Source organism: Tenrec ecaudatus, chromosome 14, assembly GCF_050624435.1.
Source record: "Tenrec ecaudatus isolate mTenEca1 chromosome 14, mTenEca1.hap1, whole genome shotgun sequence".
NCBI lineage: Eukaryota > Metazoa > Chordata > Mammalia > Afrosoricida > Tenrecidae > Tenrec > Tenrec ecaudatus.
Genome location: NC_134543.1, coordinates 97,416,777 through 97,438,410, shown reverse-complemented (window position 1 = coordinate 97,438,410; position 21,634 = coordinate 97,416,777). Strand labels below are relative to the sequence as shown.

The 21,634-nt window shown below is 43.9% G+C and overlaps 1 protein-coding gene across 2 annotated transcripts in view; it reads right to left on the bottom strand.

Moving 5' to 3' along the window:
- Nucleotides 1-21,634, bottom strand: part of BUB1B (BUB1 mitotic checkpoint serine/threonine kinase B) — a 61,356-nt gene that overhangs the window by 18,261 nt on the left and 21,461 nt on the right. Inside the window, exons 9-15 of one of the 2 annotated variants that reach the window (XM_075530868.1) lie at nt 9,595-9,824; nt 4,661-4,773; nt 4,138-4,253; nt 3,645-3,694; nt 1,878-1,938; nt 1,686-1,791; nt 600-856 (exon numbers count right to left, since the gene is read on the bottom strand). In XM_075530868.1, the coding sequence (XP_075386983.1) occupies nt 600-856; nt 1,686-1,791; nt 1,878-1,938; nt 3,645-3,694; nt 4,138-4,253; nt 4,661-4,773; nt 9,595-9,824 (933 nt within the window). The remainder of the gene's footprint in view (nt 1-599; nt 857-1,685; nt 1,792-1,877; nt 1,939-3,644; nt 3,695-4,137; nt 4,254-4,660; nt 4,774-9,594; nt 9,825-21,634) is intronic. The other variant, XM_075530869.1, reaches the window with a different exon arrangement.

The window sequence follows — 21,634 nt, the reverse complement described above, 5'->3', positions numbered from 1 at the left end:
AGGAAAAGCAAAGATCAACTTATGCTGGCAAATGTGATCAAAAGCAAGCAGCAAAGCTTGAAAAGCAGTTTTAAAACCTCAAAGGAGAATCGCGAGTAAAGGATACTCCTACAATCTGACTTTGGCTAATGAACCGACTTTTAAACATGGCCCCACCACATGGCGCAGTAGGCCCTCGCTCTACCATTCACTCCCTACCACTGACTCTCTAATCCATTTTCACTTCTTCTCCCTCTTGATCAGAAGGCACACTTCCTTATTACATCTCTAGCCGCCGATTACAAATCCCTATCAAGCTAGCCTGCTCTGACCTTAAACTGATGATTAGAGAAGAGTTAACCTCATCCTCTCCCAGCCCTGCATCCTACTGTAGCATTCCCTTCACGGTGTCAGACTCCTCCTGGGCCTCTTCACCTCACAGCCACCAACATGTACCTCCTCTAATTCTCACAGTCCGATCAATTCCTAAGCCCACTGACAGGCGTCTCTGGCAGGTAGAGCTTGGTCTGTGACCTCAGTAACTGGCACAGAAACGCACGCACAGACTGAGGGAGAGCGGCAGCCACTCCTGTGTGTGCATCCTGTAAGCCCCTGCTCACCTCAGCTTCTTGACACTGAGAGTCTGGTTGTAGATAGGGCCACAAGAAGTCTGCGAGTCCTCGGAGCTCCTTCCATCTGCATCCTCTTCCTGCACGCGTCTCTCAGGACCAGACATTATCTCATGAAAAGGAGTAGACACAAAACGGGCTGCCCGAGCAAATTCACAAGTGTCGTCTGGGTTGGGGCAAATAGTTACATTTCTGAAACCAGTGACAATGGCATCCTCGCTCAGGGGCTCAATTCCAGTAAGTTCATCCTGAATTACATAAAAGAACATGAAGTTTAGCTGAGGTGTTTCAATGAGCCTGCCCAGTGATTTTCTACACAGGTACAGGAGCCCCACACCCACATCTCTAGGGAAGACGAACCCTAAAACACCTGGTCACATTTGAAGGAAAAGGTGTAGTGTGGGAAAGCAAATTATCATTTCATTTAACAATACACTACGGGGAGCACACACAGACAATACTCTGCTTTGTCCACTGCCTCTGCCTAGAGAACACGCTGAGAATCTGTATCCGCCAGATTGTAAGTCGCCCTCCGTGGCACCATGCACACTACTTCTCAGAAGGAGTTCGTGATCACGAACTTGGTGGTATGAAGGCACGAAGTTTGCATATCCACTTACTAGTTGATGGACATCTGCTTTCAGAGAATATGTGCACTACGGCTATGAACATTCATGTACAAGCTTTTGGGTGACAAAATGTTTGTAGTTCTCTTGGGTCTATGAGAAGGGGAATGTCTGCCTCCTACGGGAAGCCCATGGCTCACTTTCTGTGGAACTGCCAAACGGACCCAGAGCAGGCACGCCATTTTGTATCTCCACCAGCAAAGTAAGAGGGTTAATTCCTCCACATCCATCTCACCATCCCTTGTCTGGTCCGTTTTGAACTACAGCCTTTCGGCTGGGGGAAGTAGTGAGCCCAGTTTTGATGTGCACACCACCACGACCAATGGTGCTGAGCATCTTCTTGGGTGGTATTTCAGGCTGAGGACTCCAGTCTAATCTTTCACTTTTGTGGAGCACGGAGTTCAAGAATCTGCTGCCCCTTTCATGTTAGGTTAGGGCTAACTGCTCTTACACAAACATCTGGAGACGCATCTTCATTTGAGGGCATGCTTTCCACGGTTTTGAGAATTCCAAGGGGTCTTCGTTGGGCTAAAGGCTCTGATGGATCTGTAGGAAGACTGGAAGAAGACATATTCCACTTAATACTTTTCTGTTGACAGAGGTAAAAATAGAAATCCTTTTAGGTTTAAAAAAACAATCAAACCTTAAATTCTTCTCTTCTGAAGAAAGAAATTCATCAAATATGGTAAATGGTATACTGGGACCTATAAATAAAGGTATTAAAAATCAATACTTTTAAAAGTAAATGTTCATTTTGTTCCTGTAGCCGCAGTGTGCTGGGAAGGAAAAAAAAAAGTAAATGTTCTACTCTTGAAGGGAACTCGATACACCAAACAAACTACCATGGAGTCAATTCAGACTCACAGTGACTCTGAGACAGAGCAGAAGTGTCCTTTGGTTTGGATGCTGTATGCTTTACTCTCCTTCTGATCGCTGTATGTATGTGTGTGTCTATATATAAAAGGGAGCAGGAAGCTTCCTGATTCTCCCTCAGAACAGCTGGGGGTTCAAACTGCTGACCTTGTGGCTAGCAGTGCAGCCCACAGCCGTTGAGATAAATTAGTGTCTGATTGAAAGCACAAAATCAATCTGGTGCTTTGTGGGTCTGTTTGTTTGAAAAAGGAAAATTTCAAACACACCACAGTAGAGACTCCTAAAAACTTCCACAAGGACTCACACGTGGCTCTTGTTCCATCTGGACCCCCACCACACCACTCCCAGGAGACCTGCCCACCTCAGGTGACTCTGACTGAGCACACCCAAGACATCTTATCACTTATCTAGAAATTTCCCAGTATCTACTTCTGAAAGAGAGCCTCATTTTTAAAATCTCACAATAGCTGATCATGCCTACAAAATCATTCATAGATTAAGTATCTAGCCAGAAAGTTACATATTTTACCACTTTTTTTTTTGGCTTAAGATGATATATTTATTCCATTGTGAATTACCACTTCTTATAAAACAATAATTTAAAAATTTTGTTTGACTTACAGATACGGAATAAGATTTATATATATTGATTTGGTTAGAATGCTCTTTTAAAAAGATCATTTTATTGGGGGTTCTTACAGCTCTTATTACATTCCACACATCAGTTGTAACAAGCATATTTGTACATAGCATGCTTCTTAAAATTCTATTTTTCCAGGTTTCCCATCCACTTTTCTTATTTTAAAGTAATTTTTTGTTGAAGAAACTCGGCTGTCTGTCCTCCAATGCTGAACTGTGCACGCACACACACACCCTTGTTATTTAACATCTTCCTCCATGCTTTGTATTTCCAATAAATTGATTAGAAGTTTGTCAGATTTGGGCTTCATTCCATAATCCCGCCCCCATACACACCAACTACTTATGGTTGGACATTCATGTTTGTGTCACTTTTAACATGTTTCTGATTAGAAAAGAGAAGCAAGTTGAAAATAAAATAACTTAGCTCTCGACTTAAAGTCAAACAAAAAGTCATTTAAAAAAACCCAAAATACAAAAACCCACGTTCCTCCCAGTCGTGGCCACTGGGACTACTGACTAGGCTTAGCTCGGCGTACGGCAGTCCAGCTGCAACGTTATCCAGAGAGGGCCTGAGCAGAAGATTTTGACCCGCAGCTAAGTAAGTGTAATATTAGCTAATGTGAAAGTTAAACTGCATTATTTCAAAGCCCTGAAGAATTTTAAATACTTAAACAATGAGAAACTGAAAATACTTTTCAAATATGCCTAAACCAATCTCAGCTCACACGGCTGTACTCAATTCCATGGTTCAGATAAAATGCCTTAGTCTCTCTGCCTTCCTTTAACCCCTTACCCACACTTAAGAAAAGCATCTGTCATTTATTAAAGATGCATTTGCTACATGACATGCATAGATTACTACAAGATGTTCATGAGATTTCAAAAGACAACTCACCTTTAGAGTGAGGCTGTTCCTGATCAATGTTTTTTGCAAGTGAAGTTTCCCTAGGCAGAAACATGTTTAAAAATCTGCTCAGAAACTACATTAAGAACTGTTTAAGTCCAAGAGTTTTTCATTAAATATAATCTGCACTCTAGGACAAAGAAATTACTTCAGTTTCTTTAAGATGAAACCAGTAAGCATTAAAACTTATAGAAATATTTCTGGTAATAATGCAAACTTGACATTCTTAGAAAAAACAAAAATGGAACACAAAAGGAAAGCTACACCTATGTTAATAATAGTCATTTCTTGGCAAAAAATGAGTGATTTTATTTGTAAAGTATTTATTTTTCATCATTTCTGTGAAAAACATGTATTCATTTTAATGGAAAGTTGTCCCTTCTCAGCAATGCTGACGTTACAGAGACCTTCAAAGCCCTGAGAGTCAAAGGTTGGCCCGACATGCCCTGCTGCAGCAGTGCCCCTTCCACCACTGCGCTCTTACCTTGGGCGAGAGTTCACGGGACCAAGAGAAGGGGGTAGCGCCATTCCTGGGGCTTCCAGAGACGCAGAGGCAGCTCCCCGGTCAGCCGTCTCCTTCGTAGGCAGCCTCTCTTCCTGCTGTTTGCAGTACAGTAAGAAAAACCAGTGTGCCTCTCCCACCCAGAAAGCTCCTACCCTATCCTTCCCTCAACTACCCATGAACGCTTCTAGGGTCAACTGGTAATGTTCAAGTCAATAAGCAATGTCAAAGACTAACAGAATTTTTTAAGCCCAATTTTAACAGAAAGTAATTAGATTTAAGCAGCTAAGTAGTAACAATTATTTTAAGTATAACTAAGAAGTCAGTAAATTGCATCACTTATGTCACACGCCACAAATTCCGTACCTGCTAAGTTAGGTTCCTGCCCGACTTTGCAGCTGCTAATAACTAAGAGCCTCGAGGAGCTGTGCATGTGAGTTTGGGGATTCGTGCTGACACTTCCATACGGCTAAACTTCATTTGATGGATTACAGCAGGGAATTACCTGGCCATCCACTCTTCCTTGCCCAGTAGTCTGGATTTCCTTTAGCTTTTCCTCCATCTCCTCAATCTGTTTCTGCATTTCTGCTCTCTTCTTTGCACTGGTCAGCAACTCCGCTAGAAACAGTCGAATTGGCTGAGACGTTACTCCTCACAGCAACGTACTCTAGCAAACACCATCTTTGGGTCTCAGGTCCTCAATATAAGTTAACATTACCCAACAAAGCAAAGCCTGCTGACACTTATCCAATTCCAACCCGTAGGCTTTATCTGCCGTGGGCAGGGCTACGCATCTTACCTTTCTCTGGGAGCAGCTGCCGGGTTCGAGCCACAGGCTTTATGGCCAGCAGCTACACACCTAACCCAAAGGGCCGCCGGGGCTCCTGATGCCAACATCAGAGACAACAATTTTAGAGGTAAAATCATGACCGCAACTTGCGGTCTAGTGTTTAAAAAAATGCATTTGGTCGATTAAAAAGAAGAAGTCAGTCACAGAGTATGTCCTGTGTGCCAGGCACAGCTCCTGAGCACTGAGAGCACGGGCAGGGGCGGGGAGAGGCTGCTAATGGGGGTTGGGCACGGAGCCGGGGAGTCAGGGTACTGAGGGCGCAGGGATTGGCAGGAAGCTTCTGAACCAGGCGCTCAGTCTATTAGTGAATGAAGGGGAATGATTAAAAGGCCTGAAGTGAACACATGAAAAAGAGCGAGGAAACTATTGGAGAATGAATCTAAGTGAAGGTTTTGAAGGAGGAAGGGGAAACGAGTGGGAAGCAGCAAGGAGACAAAGAGCCCTCTTGTTTGGGGGACTGGCTGTGGTTCTCTCTTTCCTGAAAGTAAGTCAGCAATCAATGGCAACAAGAATTCACTTTATTGTAGGCCTGGGGGTTTAGATGAATACAAAACATACAACCAACTGTATTACAGGCATGAGAGTTTAGACAAAAACAATAAATAAAACCAAAAGCCAAACCAAACTCAGGGCCATCGAGTCACTGCCGATTCTTAGCAACCCTACAGAACAGAGTAGAACTGCCCGGGAGGTTCTGAGACTGTAGCTCTTTCAGGTAGTAGAAAGACCCACCTTTCTCCTGACAAAATGTATCAGGATGGAAAATTATAGGTCATGATCTAGATTCAGAAACCAAATTAGGAAATGAGTCTTAAGTGACCCTCATAAAGCAATATTTCTTTAACCTGTTCAAATCCAAAATAACCCCAAAATAGGTTCACCTTTGACAATAAAATGCATTTTCATTCTGCTTCAATCTGCCTGGTACTATGGTAAATTTCTTCCCCAAAGAAACAGTACTTTTTAGTTAGGCATTCAGTTCCGTTCCCAGCTTATACTTGGTGACATTCCTACACTTCAACAAAGGACGGCAGTCCTCCTCTAACCGGCCGTGTGCTGCGCAGAAACGCGCTTCTAACCCGCCACTGGGATTCAGACACGCTTTTCCCTCAGAAGGAAATTGCAGGTGATAATTAAGTTTTCTAGCTAGCTCTACAAATGCCTCTTTCTCTTAAGAGAATTGAGCTACAATAATAAATTATTCTCTATATTCATGTAAAAAGAAACCTTTCTTTTTTACCAGGTACAAATCCTCGTGAAAATATCTCGATGAAACTTATTTCTGAATTCTTCCTTTGGCACAATGGTTCTTTCTCATCATGGTCCTACAACTCCCACCGAATGCTGAGAAGACCTGTGCAAATGAGGTGCTTGCCCCGCCCCAGGGGACTGGATAGCTTGTTCGTAAAGCAAACAAGGTACATGAACCCTTGGGTTGAGGAGTGTAGAAACTTGCATATTTAAGATGTGTGGAACCCTAACGAAGGATTGGTCGGTTTTGCCATCCCTCTAGTGCAAGATAAGTCACCCCAGAGACAGACAGGGGGACCCCACTACCTCCCAGAACAAGAGCTGAGAATGAGTGCATTACTTAGACATGGATCACCATGTGGACAGAGCAAGAGAGAGAGAGAGAGAGAGCGAGAGAGAGAGAGAATGAGAGAGAGAGAGAGCGAGCGAGCGAGAGCTGTAACCCTGATGATGGCACGAGACAGCAAGCACAGCGGAAGGAAAATGGCAGCAGCAGGAGCAGCAAAACCAGGAGACTGGCAGGAGATGGCACAGCTGGCTTCTCGGTCCAGGGTGAGAAAGCGGATGCCCTCGGTCCCAGGCCTCCTGGAGGATGGGGGCTACTGGTGGAGCTAAAGAACCGTGCAACACTCAGCTGAGGAGGGCAAAGGCGGGCCAGCCCAAGAGGTTCAAGGGTGAGAGGCTAACGGCCAAGGAGAGAAGGCCTGTGTGGGCACAGCCCAGAAGCTGCCCTGACTGTATCCTGATTATTCTTGATCCTGAATTTATCCTGTTACTTTCCTGATAAGCCACATCATCATAAGAATTATCTGAGTTGTCCCAAATGCTGAAGACAAAATGGGCGCATAAATAAATATGGTGAAGAAAGCTGATGGTCTAGCAAAAGATACAGCATCTGGGGTCTTAAATGCTTGAAGGTAAACAAGCGGCCATCTAGCAGAGAAGCAACAAAGCCCACATGGAAGAAGCACACTAGCCTGTGTGATCATGAGGTGTTGACAGAAATAGGTATCAGAAGTTCAAAAATAGGCAATCAAATTGACATCAAGGAGCATAGAGACAAAGTGAAGACCCAAAGACCACCTGTACAGAAATTGGACAATCCCTCACAGAAGGGTCACACAGAAGGGACAATGTATCCAGGGTACAGTATAGCACTGCTGACACACATAACTATTCTAATTCTTTAATATTTCCTCTCCCCCAAAAATACAGCATCTGGGGCCTTAAAGGCTTGAAGTTAAATAAGTGGCCGCCTAGCAGAGAAGCAGCAACAAAGCCCACAGGGAAGAAGCCCACCAGCCTGTGCGATCACCAAGTGTTGACAGGATCAGGTATCAGGCATCAAAGAACAAAAAAATCACTATCATTTGGGAATGAGAGGGAGTGCAGAATGGAGAACCAAAGCCCATCTGTAGGCATCTGGACATCCCCTTACGGGAAGGGTCTCAGGGAGAAGATGCAGCATAGCACTGATGAAACATACAACTTTCCTCTAGTTCTCTAATGCTCCGCCCATGCCTCCGTTACCATGATCCCAATTCTACCTTACAAATCTGGCTAGACTAGACGATGTACATTGGTACAGATTAGAGCTGGAAACACAGGGAATCCAGGACAGATAAACCCCTCAGGACCAATAATGAGAATAACGATACCAGGAAGGGAAGAGGGAATCAATCTCAATGATCTACATATAACACCCTCCTTGTGGACAACAGAGAAGTGGGTGAAGGGAAACATCGGACAGTGTAAGACATGAAAAAATAATAATCATTTATTAGCTATCAAGGGTTCATGAGGGAGGAAGGGTGTGGGGAGGGAGGGGAAAACTGAGGAGCTGACACAAAGGGCTCAAGTAGAAAGAAAATGGTGAGAATGATGATGGAACAAATGGACAAATGTGCTCGACACAAAGCATGTGTGTATGGATTGTGTAATATCTATATTTCTTCCCCCTGCTATTATGGTCTTAGTGTTACCTCATTGATCCTGTTAGACCAGAGTGTGTTTATGTATATAATTAAGCACGTTTGATGCATGAAATCCAAGATAGATAAATCCTGTGAGAATTGTAACGGGAGTAATGATTCCCTGAGGGTCCAGACAAAGGGGGAGGAGGGAAGGGAGAACTGATAGAAACGCTGATTAAATAGCCCAACTCAAGGGGACAAATAATAGACTGGCAGATCGAGTATGGGGAAAATAACAATAACATTTAACACAGTGACCAGGGTTCCTGGGGGGGGGGGGGGCTAAAGGGAGCTGACACCAAACTGCAAGAAGGAAGAAAATGTTTGAAAATGACGGTGGCAACAATTGTATAATCATGCTTGACCTAGTTGAATTATGGATTGTTGAATTATGGATCTGTAGGAACTCCCAATAGAATGGAAAATACAGACCAAGTTGTGTGGCCACTGCATGGATTAGTAAAATGGGGAAAGCGGCAGGAGGGTCCTGAGTTAATAACAAGGTTGAAGGGGGGCTGACGGGGATTCTCTCTCTGCTTCGTGAAGTCAGGGGACCCCTCTGCCATGCCATTTCTATAACCACCCCTCCTTTTCTACGTTCTGCTTCCCCTCAAGTCCCTGACGACCACACTCCCTACCTTCCACCTGTTCTTCCTTACCTCTCACTCCCAAACACTCCAAGTTCTAAAATCCAAACTGCTGGCCCCATTTCCAAAATTCTCGTTTCTCAGTGTTGTAAAACAAAAAAACCCACAGCCATCGAATCAGTTCTGACTCACAGTGACCCTCTATAAGGTTTCCACGGCTCTAAATCTTTACGGCAACAAACGGCTTTATCTTTCTTCCAGGGAGCACGTTAGAACCCCTGACGTTATCGGTTAGCAGGCCAGTGCCTGCCTGACAGCTCCACTAGGGCTTCTTAATGGATTACAAAGCCTGCCATAATTTGGAAAGATAATGATTTATGGCCAATGTGACTGAGGAGTTAACCTAATTAAGACCTTGGGGAAATTTCAAGCAGAGTGTCAACGGCAAAGTGGGGTATTTCAGGCAACATTAGAGCAAGTCCTGAGTAAGGAGTCCTGACAATGCACACACATGCGCACCGGGGGTCAGAGCTGCCTGCCTAGTGCATGGGGAACACTTCCCACAGGTCACTGCTTCTCCCACCTCGCCGTCTGAACACAGGCTTGGTCTTCTTCCCCGAGGAATGTAGCAGGGGAGTTCATCGTAAATATGGAAACAGTACAACCATAGAGGTACACATAATCGAGTCGTTTACTTCACACGTCATACCTTTCAGTCCCAGGTTCCTACAATACAGTTAACTTGTTTTCACAAATGTGATATGATCCATACACATACCTTCCCTTCGCTCTTTCAATTTCTTCCGAAAAACTTCAGCCCGGATTTCTTCAAAAGAGAACTCTCCCACTCCTGCATATATCTTTTCCTTACAATACATCATCTTCTCTTTTTTCTCTTCAGACTCTTGTTGATGGCTTTGAACCCTTTGTAAGGGGTCTCCTTCCTCCTTCCTAGGCTTCCTGGTGCTTAGGACGTGGTTTATACTAGGCTCGATTTTGCATGGTGTCCTAACAGAATCGAGATAGTTATTGTGAACAAAACACAGGGTGGTCAAGGTCAGTAGTAAAACTATCATAAGCAATGTCAAAACTGTGATCAATTTTTAAAAAAGATGCTAAAAATAACTTACAAGGGGCATCAACCATTATGTTCTGAGTATGATGAGAGGATAATTGGTCATATAAATTAAGGTCTATGTAAATAGTGTATACCGTCTAAGAAATAGCTTACACTCCTACCACCCTAATAAAACTCACTACATGAAAGGAAATCCTCTCCCTCAGGTGAACCCCTTTCACAGGGGTGGTCTGATTCATTACAGTGATGAAGTAGGAATGAAAATGCTGTTATGGTTGGGGGGGGGGGTCACCACACTGTAGGAAAGGGTCATGGCATTAGGAAGGTTGAGAACCACTGCTCTAGTCATTAGGGCGATACGAATCAAACCAAGTCAGAGACCACTGCACACCCATTAGAACGGCACCTGTGTGTACACACATGTATCTGTCAATAACAACATGAAGAGGAACTGGAACTCCTGTCCACTGCTGCTTGATAGGTAAAACTGTTGCAACACAGCCTGGCAGTTCCTCAAAATGTTAAGGAATATGACCTTGACCTTTAAAGTCTAGGCATGCACTCAAGAGAACTAAAGACAGGGACAGAGACACTGGGATACCAATGTTCACACTGCATTCCTGTAACAGCCAAGAGAGAGAGATGACTTGTCTTCATTAACAGGTGAATGGATCAAGAAAATGTGGCATATACACACCGTGGACTAAACTATTCAGCCATAAAGAAAAATGAGATTTTAATACTTGTTGTGACTATGTATGGACCTTGAAAACAATATTCTAAGTGAAATAAAGCAGGCACACAGAACAGAACCATATACTGTAGGATTATACCTATATGAAGTGCTTAGAACAGGCAAATCTATAAAAAACAGAAGGTGCCCTGGAGGTGTATACAGTGAGTGGAATGCTAGGCTGTTAACAAGGTCAGCAGTTCAAAACCACCAGCTGCTCTGAGGGAAAAAGAGAAGGCTTTCTAGTCCAGTAAAAAGTTAGTTTCTGAAACCCACAGGGGCAGTTCTACCCTGTCCTATAGGGTCGCTGGGAGTCGGAATGCGCTCAATGGAAGTGGGTTTGCTTTTGTTTGATAGAGACAGAAGACAGATCAATGAACCGTTTCCTGAGTTTTAGGACAGTGGTGATGGGAGGAAGTGGGGTGTGACTGCTAATGGTTGGGGGGCTCTCCTTGGGGGTGATGAAAATGTTCCCCAATTTAAGGTGGTAAGGGGCTGCCAAGACTCAATGACTTGTACCCTTCAAATAGGTGACATACTCAATCAAACTGTTAAAGGAGGCCTTGGGGTACAGATAGTTAACTGCAAGGTCGGAGCTTTGAGTTTACACGGAGGCGCCTCAGAAGAAAGGCCGTGTAAGTTCCTTGTGAAGGCTCAGCTACTGAAAGAAACCTTACACTGCACAGTGCCACTCAGATGCACACGGAGTTGCCACCGTCTGAGTCAACCTGATGTTTAAAGGTGTCTTAAAAGGCTTGAGAAATATTCACAAGTGGTCTTAAATGCAGATAGAGCTGCAAACGACTGGTCTACAAGAATAAAGAAATAAGAAAGAAAGAGGCCACTAAAAAAGCTGAGGTGCAATAATTGGATTTCCACCAGAGTTCAATTCCTTAATTTTGTAGTTACACCTAAAATTTTGGCTTTCGGTGTTCGTTACTTATATAGCAAGTTTACCCAAAGCTTAAAAATAAGGAATAAATCCAATACTTAGTAATTAAAGCAATGTACACATTTGAAGGAAAGGGGAATCAGATCAGCAGCTGTATGGAGGATTGATAGCATAGAAAGGACGCAGACAGGGGCAGCCGGAAAACTCAGATCAACAGCTCAATCGGTAACAACTAAGACTGACAACTGGTTATAATGGTCTGAAATGCAACTCTATTTTATGTACCTCATAAATAGCACAACAAATAAACACACTCACAGCAGTCATCTGTTTTGGTATTTATGTTTTTTTGGTTTTTAAAAAAAATCTTTTTATTGGGGCTCATAAAGCTCTTATCACAATCTGTACATGGTTATTTATGTTTTCTTAAAATAGCTATCCAAAATGAATTGTTATTATAAGTTTTCAAACTAGACAATTTACACTTTTAAAAAGTTATGCAATCCCATTGAAAAAAGGGGACCAGACAAGGATGCCCTTTGTCCCCACTTTTCAACATTGTACTGGAGGTCCTAGCCAACAACATAAGGCAGCGGGAGGCCATTAAAGGTATCCATCTGGGAGAGGAGGAGGTGAAACTATTGCTATTTGCAGACAACATGATTCTGTACATTGAAAAGCCCCAAAACTCCACCAACAGGAGCACTGACAACTACAGAGGAATATGGAAGCATCGAGGGATACAAGATCAACAAACAGAACTCTATTAGTTTGCTAAATACATCAGACAAGGCCACCGAAGAGATCAAGAAGGCAGTACCCTTCACAACAGCCAAGGACAAACTGCAGTATTTAGGGATATTCCTAACCAAAAAAGCCAAAAGACTTATACAAGGAAAACTACAGGACCTTACTATAGGAAACCAAAAGTGACCTCCACAAATGGAAGAATAACTAACCCACGCTCGTGGATCAGAAGACTCAATATAGTAACGATGTCAATCTTAGCCAAGGCTCTATGTCAGTTTGATGCTATCCTGATTCAAATACCAACAACCTTCTTCAAAGAATTGGAAAAACTGACCACCAATTTCATATGGAGGGAAGAATCCCAGAATTAGCAAAGGACTCCTCAAGAAGGACAAAGTGGAAGAGCTAGCCTTTCCTGACTTTAAGACCTCCTGTACAGCTACAGTGGTCAAAATAGCACAGTACTGGAATAATGACAAATACTCAGACCAATGGAAAAGAACAGACCACGCAGAAATAAAACCATTACCATATAGACAACTGATCTTCAACAAGGACCCAAAAAGCATCAAGTGGGAGGTAGAGACCCTCCTTAACAAGTGGTGCTGGAAACAACGGATACCCACCAAAGAAAAATGAAACAAAACCCTTACCTCACCCCATGCACAAGGACAAACTCAAAGTGGATCACAGATCTAGAGTAAAACCCCAAATAATCAGGACCACCAAGGAAGGAATCGGGACAAACCTAAGAACCTTTGCCCAGGGAATACATAGGCTAGCTGCAATAAGAAAGGGCACACACACATACAGATGAAGCTGAAATCTACAAGTGGGATATACTAAAGATAAAACACCTGTGTGTGTCAAAAGACTTCACCAAGAGTATGAGACAGCCCGGAGTGGGAGAGGACTTTTAACAAGACAACAGACAAAGGGCTTATTGCTAAAATCTACTAGCCTGCAAAAAGATGAAACCAGTTAACCCTTGAGGAAGTGGACAAAAACCTGAACAGAAGTTTCACTGGGGAGGAGACCTGAATGGCCAATAAACATATGAGAAAATGCTCCTGATCATTACCCATCAGAGAAATGCAAATTAAAACAATATGAGATACCACCCTTGAGGAAAGCCCACATCAGAGCGCAACAAATGTTGGAGGGGATGTGGCCAGATAGGAACTCTCCTCCACTGCTGGTGGTCGTGTAGCTATGTACAGCCGCTGTGGAAAGCCATCTGGCGATATTTAAAGCAAATGGAAATTGAGTTACCTTACGACCCAGCAATCCCTCTACTAGGCACAGACCCAGAAGAAGAGGTAAGATACAGACCAAGACCAGTCGTGAGCTCCGATATGCACTGTGGCGCAACTGACAATCTCTGAGAATTGGAAACCACCCACATCTCCATCGGTAGACGTGGGGATCAGAAAACTCTGACACATACACACAATGGAGTATTATGCCTCACTAAAAACACTGATTACCACACAGACCAAACCCAAGGATGTACCTATCATTCCAACATAAAGAAGGGGAAGGGCGGGGGGAAGGGAGGGGAAAAAAGGAAGAAATGGTATTGGGGGAGTAAGGCACCAATCTACTCAAGAGGGGGAATATTGCTGATGTCTCCACCAAAATGGGAGTGTGAGTGCAGACCCCACTATGGCGCACCAAACCTTGAGGACAATGTAACCACATGGAGCAACTCATGATCAAGAAAGGTCTACAGGGCGGCCCCAGTCAGAGCCAAATTGATACCCACCTCCCCAACCGCCTTAAAAAAAAAGTGCTACAGAGAGCAACACTAAACCTACAGGTTGGGGAGAGGGGCCGGCCTTCTACATCCATACAGAAGCAAACCAAGTAGGAAAAAGAGCGAGGGACCAGACCCCATACTGACACGCCAATCCCTGAGGATGACGTCCCTGCACGGAGCTGGTGAGACATAGAGAGGACTGTAGGGCGGTCCTCTCGCTGGAGCACACCATGAGAGAGGACTATACTGTGGACACATGGCGGGGAGTGTGTCTGGTCTGATCACCCCCACAGGAGGGCAGATCAAGAAGGGAACATAAAAGACCAGCAACGGGGGCAAAGCCAAGCCACAAAACCCCTGAGGAGCCCTAAAAATAGACTTCAGGCTAAGAGGGGCAGCTCCCGGAACTCCCCAGGACCAGTGGGGACGATAGTCATAAAGGTCAGTGGACAGACCTGGAATTATCTAAGCTTTTTCCTTTTTGGATTCAATCTTTTGTTTTCTTTTTGTTTTGTCTGTTACTGTTGTTTGGCCTACCAATAAAAGATAGGCCTGGGAAACAAGCCCAAGAAGGGCCTGCGTGGGAGGGGAGGAGCAGGGACAAAGGAGCGGTGCGCAAACAACACCACGGACAGGGGAACAACTAGGGAATTAAAAGCAGCAACAAGGAGGACATAGAGATCATAGAGATCCTGGTGGTGTTGGAGCAACAGCAATCTAGCTGAGAGGAATTACTAAGAGACAGAAGAAGGGCGGGTATGATGGTGGGACAGGAGAAAGGTAAAAGGAAACAGAAGATCTAAGAAGCAAAGATATAGATGAGGTATAAACATAGGTGTGCACTTATGTAAATACAGTAATTAATAAAAATTGGTATTGGCAATATACAGTTGAGTATATGCCGACCCAAATATCAGCTGAGGCACCACAAAAACTGCAGTAAAAATGTGCTGACAATGGATGTATGTATGAATTGTGATAAGAGTTGTATGAGCCTCCAATAAAATGATTTTTTAAAATGTGTTGAAGAACTCGGCTTATACATGAGTATATATGGGTGTGTGTGTGTGTAATATATGACAATACATTGAGGAAGTGGGCAGACTTTGGGCCTCTGATTAAGGCCTCTCTCAACAAAAGAACACTTTGTTCTAACAACCTGGCATTCTGTGTTGCTCACCCTCCCAGCATGATTGCTGAAGACACACTGGGTGCATAAGCAAATGTGATGAAGAAAGTGGATGGTACCCGGCTATCAAAAGACATAGTATCTGGGGTCTTAAAGGCTTGAAATTAAACAAGCAGTCATCCAGCACAGAAACAACAAGCCCACATGAAAGAAGCACACCAGCCTGTGTGATCATGAGTGTCAGAAGTCAGGTAACAGAAGACCCCAAAGAAAACACATTGTTGAGAACCAGGGGGGTCGTTGTTGAGACCCCAAACCCATCTATTGACAACAGGACATCCGCTCACAGAAGGCTCACAAGGAAGAGATGAGTCAACCAGGGGGCAGCATAGCATGGATGAAACACACAATAGTCCTCTGGTTCCTTGAGGCTTCCTCACCCTGCACTATCATAACACCCCACGGCTGCCTTTCAGTCTGGATGGACCTGAGCATGTACATTGGTACAGATAAGACCTCACGACATACGGAATCCAAGTCAGATAACCCCCTCAGTAACAGAACTGGGAGTAGCGATACCAAGAGGGTAGGGTGAAGGTGGGGAGAGGAAGGGGGAACTGATTGCAATGATCGATGCATAATCCCCTCCCCAGGGGAATGAACAACAGAAACATGGGTGAAGGGAGACAGAGGTAAGTGTAAGATATGAAAACTATAGTTTATCAAGTGGTCAAGGGTGGGAGGGATACCAAGAAATCTGATACCAAGGACCCAAGTACAAAGAAAATGTTTAGAAAATGATGATGGCAACATATGTACAAATATGCTTGATACAATTGAGGTATGGAATGTTATAAGAGCTGTAAGAGCCCCCAGTAAAATGATTTTAAAAGAAAAAAGTTATGGAGACACTGAGATGATGGCTTGTGGTCACCTTTTAGGAGAACCTAACTCACTCACACCTGTGGCTTATTTTCAGCTAAACCATGGCCTAGTCTGCATGGTGACCACGAGCACTGGGCAGGTGTATACTCATTGGAACACCTGAGAAAGGAGCACTTGCCCAGGACAAAGTTCAAACAGGCAGGAAGAGTTGGGGGGGGGGGGTGGGAAGAATGGAAACAGGAGACAGGGTGTAAGTGGGATGAGTGGTGTCACACTGTAGGACTTATAACAAATGACATGCAACAATGTGGATGAGTTATTGAGTCGAATCTTCAACCAATTAACAAAGAGCTAAAACAAACAAATAAAAAGAGGGAATATGTATAAAGGAAATTCAGCTTGCGAAATGCGATGTGGTATTGTCAGGTGCGGTTGAGTCGGTTCAACTCAGAGACCCTATGTACAACAGACTGGAACAAAGCCGGGCCCTGTGCTTCCAGTTTCATATAAGGGTTCCTATGTGTGAACCCACTGCTGCAACTAGTGTGTCAATCCATCTTGTCAGGGCCTTGCTTTTTCACTGTTCTTCTACCTGACCAAGCATGATGCCCTTCCACGTGCTTACGAGACAACTGAAAATGCCACGGCTTGGGTCAAGCACATCTTAGTCCTAAAGAGACCTCCTTGACCTTCAACACTTTAAGGGGGTCTTTGTGCAGCAGATGTACCCCATGCAATGCATCATCTGCATAGCATTGATTGTGGATCCCAAAGGATGAGTGACAATTTCCATCTTTCCTCCATTTATTACAATGTTGCCTGTTGGTCCAGTTGTGAGGATTTTTGTTTTCTCTACAGAGTTGTAATCCGTACTGAAGACTGCAATCCTTGATCTTCATCAGCAAGTGCTTCAAGTCCTCCTCACTTTCAGCAACCAAGGTTGTGTCATCTGCACATCAAATAAGCCTTCCTCCTTTCCTGAAACCACATTCTTCTTCACACAAGCCAGCTTGTCTGATGATTTGCTGAGCATAGAGGGTGACTAAGTAAGGTGAGAGCATAAAATCCTGACATACAGCTTTCCCGATTTTAAATCATTAAGTACGGCCTTATTCTGTTCTCACGACTGCCTCTTGGTCCATGTACATGCAGGTTCCACATGAGCGCAACAAGTGCTCTGGAACCCCGCTCTTCTCGAGGCTATCCATAGTTCCTTATGATCTGCAAAGTTGAATGCCTTATCAAGTCAATAAGCCCAATAAGCAGCTTTCTGGTATTCTCTGCTTTGAGCCAAGATTCATCTGACATCAGCAGTGACAGCCCTTGTTGTACGTCCTCTTTTGAATCTGGCCTGGACCTCTGGCAGCTCCTGTCAATGGACTGCTGCATCCGTTTGTTGGGTGATCTTAAACAAATTATTATTTGCATGTGCTATATCAATGATATCATTCTAGTTTGTGCATTCTGTTGGGTCACCTTTCTTTGGAATGGACACAACTACGGATCTCTCCCAGTCAGCCAGGGAGTTGTTTTCCAAATTTCTTGGTGTGGACCAGTGAGTGCTTCTAGTGCTTCATCAGCTTGTTGAAACACTTCAACTGGAATCTCATCAGTCCGTGGACCCTTGCATCTCACTAAGGCTTTCAGTGTATGTCGATCTCTTCCTCATGGTTCCGGTTCACATGCTACCTCTTGAAATGGCCGACTGTCAGCTCCTTTTTGGTAGAGTGACTCTGTGTACTCTTTCCATCTTCTTTTGATGTTTCCTACATCATTCAGTATTTTGCCCATAAATCTTTCAATGCTGCAACTTGAGGCTTGAATTGTTAACGTTCTTTCAGTTTAAAATATGCTGAGCAGTGTTTCCTTTTCTAACTCTAGGTCTTTGTTCATTTCATTACAATGCTTTACTTTGTCTTCTTGAACTACCCTCTGAAATTTTCTGTTGAGCTCTTTTACATCATTTCTTCCATTTGCCTCAACGAAGACCAGAGAAAGAACCCAGGTAGAAAAACTAGTGAAATCCAAATGAAGTCTAGACTTTAGTTCATAGCATTGCGTTGATGTCAATTTCTTAGTAGTTAGTTTCTAAGCATGACAAATACATCACACTTACGTAAAATGTTAACATTAAGGAAAAACAGATAGAGGGTATAAGAAATTCTCTTATTTTAACTTCGCAACTTTCCCATAAATATAAAATTAATCCTAAATAAAATAATCATGGACCAAACAAACACCAGCCTCAACACTCAGAGACCCAGCTACCACATCTAACTGCTCCGAAAGGGACGACAATAGAAAGTCCTGATTAGAGAGGGAAGAACACACAAAATTTCAACAGACCAGGCTTACTGGTCTGAGAGAGACTGGTGGGACTGCTGAGGCTCTGGCACCAAGTCCCCCTGCAAGCCTGAAAGTGAACTCACCCTTGTAAGGTGAACAGTAACAGGTCATGGCAGACACCACTTAGATCAATCAATGACGTCAAAAGGAAACGTCTGGCCAGAGCCACGGCAGGAAGGCACAGGACAGGCAAATGGAAATGAGAAACAAGGGGAGGAAGTGGGCTGAGTGTCGCTGCACTGTGGGCATGTCTAGCAATGATTTCATGTAACAAAATATGTACGAATTGTTGAATGGAACACTAACTGACTCTGTACATTTCCACCTAAATCACAATTAAACATTTAAAAATAAAAAATTCAGTTTAAAAATCTGTAAGAAACAACTTCAAATTAAGGATAACGAAACAGGCATGCTTCTTGGCATCCAAATTAAGTTGTGTATTTAATTAGTTATTTAAATACTCTCTGCAACTTCACTACACAAAATTTATTTCCAGAAGTAGTTCGTTTTACAAGTTCATCCATATCATCATGCAACGAACATGTATTTAATTGAAAGTACTTAATTGAATGCCTGCTCTCTGCTAGGTACTACGTTGGAGCTGGAAGGCACAGTCGCCATCCAAAGGAGGCTGCTCTCTGGTGGGGAGGAAGGGGATGGGAAGGAACAAGCAGGGCCGGGACAGGAGGCAAACAGTGATACAGAACACAGAAGCACAGCTAAGGCGGAACGGATGGAGGGGCTCTGGATAAGTGAGGAATGACAGGAAATGCTTCGCTTCACAAAAGTTCTCCTGGAAGGGATAACGTCCCTCAAGAATTAGCCAGGGGAAGAGCTGAGAGATGACTGTAGACAAGTTCGGAAATTAAGACTAGCGCAGTGTGACTCCATAGAGGGGAGAAGAGGTCGAATCAGGAAGGGTGCTATAATTAGGGTGAAGAAGCTTAGAGTTATTCTAAGGCTTATGAGGCAGCACTAGCTGATCAGGGAAGTGATGCTCACGTTTGCATTACAGAGATGCATGGAGGATGGGTGGGGAAGGGTAAAACTGGAAGACAGGTGTGGTGCAGTCAGTTACTAGAGAGATATGGCCTTTGTAACTCCCACCAAATGGATGGCAGGGCTCTCAGATGTGAAAAGTCTGTGGCTGACTGGATTGTGGGGACTGGATAGCTTGCTAATAATGCAAATAAGGGACGTGGTCCTTTTTGGGGGATAGACCCATGCAAATAAGGTGGATGGCTGGGAGGCTAAGGAGGGGATTGGCCAGTTTGCTCATATATGAGCCGTCCTAGAGGTGGAGAGGAGGACCTGACAATCACCAAGAAAGAAGAGCCAGGTGTGGAGAGTGTCTTTTGGACCCTGGGTCTTTAAGCTGAGAACCTCCTCCATGCAGGTCAGTGGTTCTCAAACTTCCTAATGCCGCGACCCTTTAATACATAAAACTTTAATCATAAAACTACTTTCGTTGCTACTTCATAACTGTAATTTTGTTATGAATTGGGAGACCCCTGTGAAAGGGTCATTTGACACACACCCCCAAAGGGGTCACGACCCACAGGTTGAGAACTGCTGATCCAGGAGCTAGAAACCAGGAGTTGTGACATCAGAGATGGTGAGAAGTAGTGAGAAGCAGGAAAAAGAGAACCAGCCAGAGCAGAACCAACACATTGAGAGCCGAACGTCTTCTGGCAGAGGGCTTGCTAGCAGAGTGTCGTCAGACACCGGGTGGAGTTGAGTTTGCCAACCCAGAGAACGAGAGCCCAATGCCTTAGGGTCAAGGTTAACTGGCAGAGTAAGGTGCCTTTGGGCTAAAATCGTTTCACAACACTAGCCTGAGCAGGGCAAAGACTAAAGGGGCACGGGCCCTGGGCAAACCTACAACCCAGGCTGTCCTGACTGAGGAAGTGCATCCTGAGTAGTTACTGATTCTGAATTGTAACCTGGTGTTTCCCAAACTGCAAGTACCACCTGTGAGTTCTGTCATCACTGTAATGAACTCTTGCAGCAGCAGAGAAGCAGAAAGTGCTACCGAGAGGAAATTGGGGTAAGAACTGGGAATATGGCTGGAGGGTGGAGGCACGTCTTGAGTGGCTGATGCTGTTGATCTCGACACCTGTCCCCTATGACGTTAGATGGACTCAGGTGCTGCCCCCACACCATTTTTTACTGTAAATAGGGAAGTTGTTAGGCTAGGATCAACCCAGCAAAGAACAAAGGGGACACAGAAGGCACAAATGACCACACAATCTGACGACACAAGAGTTTAACACATAATGGTGACCACTATTCAAAGTCAAAAGAAAAGTGACCAGGGGAAAATAGTGTCAATTTATATCATAGATTTTGGCTAATTTTCTTATCTATGAAGAGCTTCGAAACATCATTAAGAAAAGCACAATCCTTCCTCCCTTCCACTATCATGATCCCAATTCTACCCTACAAATCTGGCTAGACCGGAGCATGTACGCGGGTACAGATAGATACTGGAAACACAGGGAATCCAGGACAGATAAACCCCTCAGGACCAATAATGAGAGTAGTGATACCAGGAGGATAAGGGGAAGGTGGGGGAAAAGGTGACAGCTGATCACAATGATCTACATATAACCCCTACCTGGGGGGGAAGACAACAGAAAAGTGGGTGATGAGAGACATCGGTCAGTGTAAGATATGAAAATTATAATAATAATTTATAAATTACCAAGAGTTAATGAGGGGAGGGGGGAAAATGAAGAGCTAATACCAAAGGCTCAAATAGAAAGCAAATGTTTTGAGAAAGACGATGGCAACAAATGCACACATGTGGTTGATACAACGAATGGATGTATGGATTGTGATTAAGAGCTGCGCGCGTCCCCAGTGATTTAAAAAAAGGAAAAGCAAGCACAATCTAAAGAAAAACACTACAAAGAGGTCGAAAATACCAGGAATATAGTCTACATAAAACAGAAATAAAGCTCACTGTGTTCAACACCTGATTTCTTTTTTTTAATTAGTAAATCTTTTTATTGGGGCTCTTATTAACAATCTTATCACAACTGACAACTCTGATCACAATCCATACATATATCAATTGAGCAAAGCACCCTTATACACTCGTTGCGGATTTCTTATACAATTCCTATTTTGGCAAAATAATTAGGAAGGCCAGCAAAAAGAGTATCCATAAGTATGCCCACAAATTTCCGGAGGCAATCCTGCTGGCTGAGCTCTTCTCAAGACAGGCTTGTTCAGAACCTC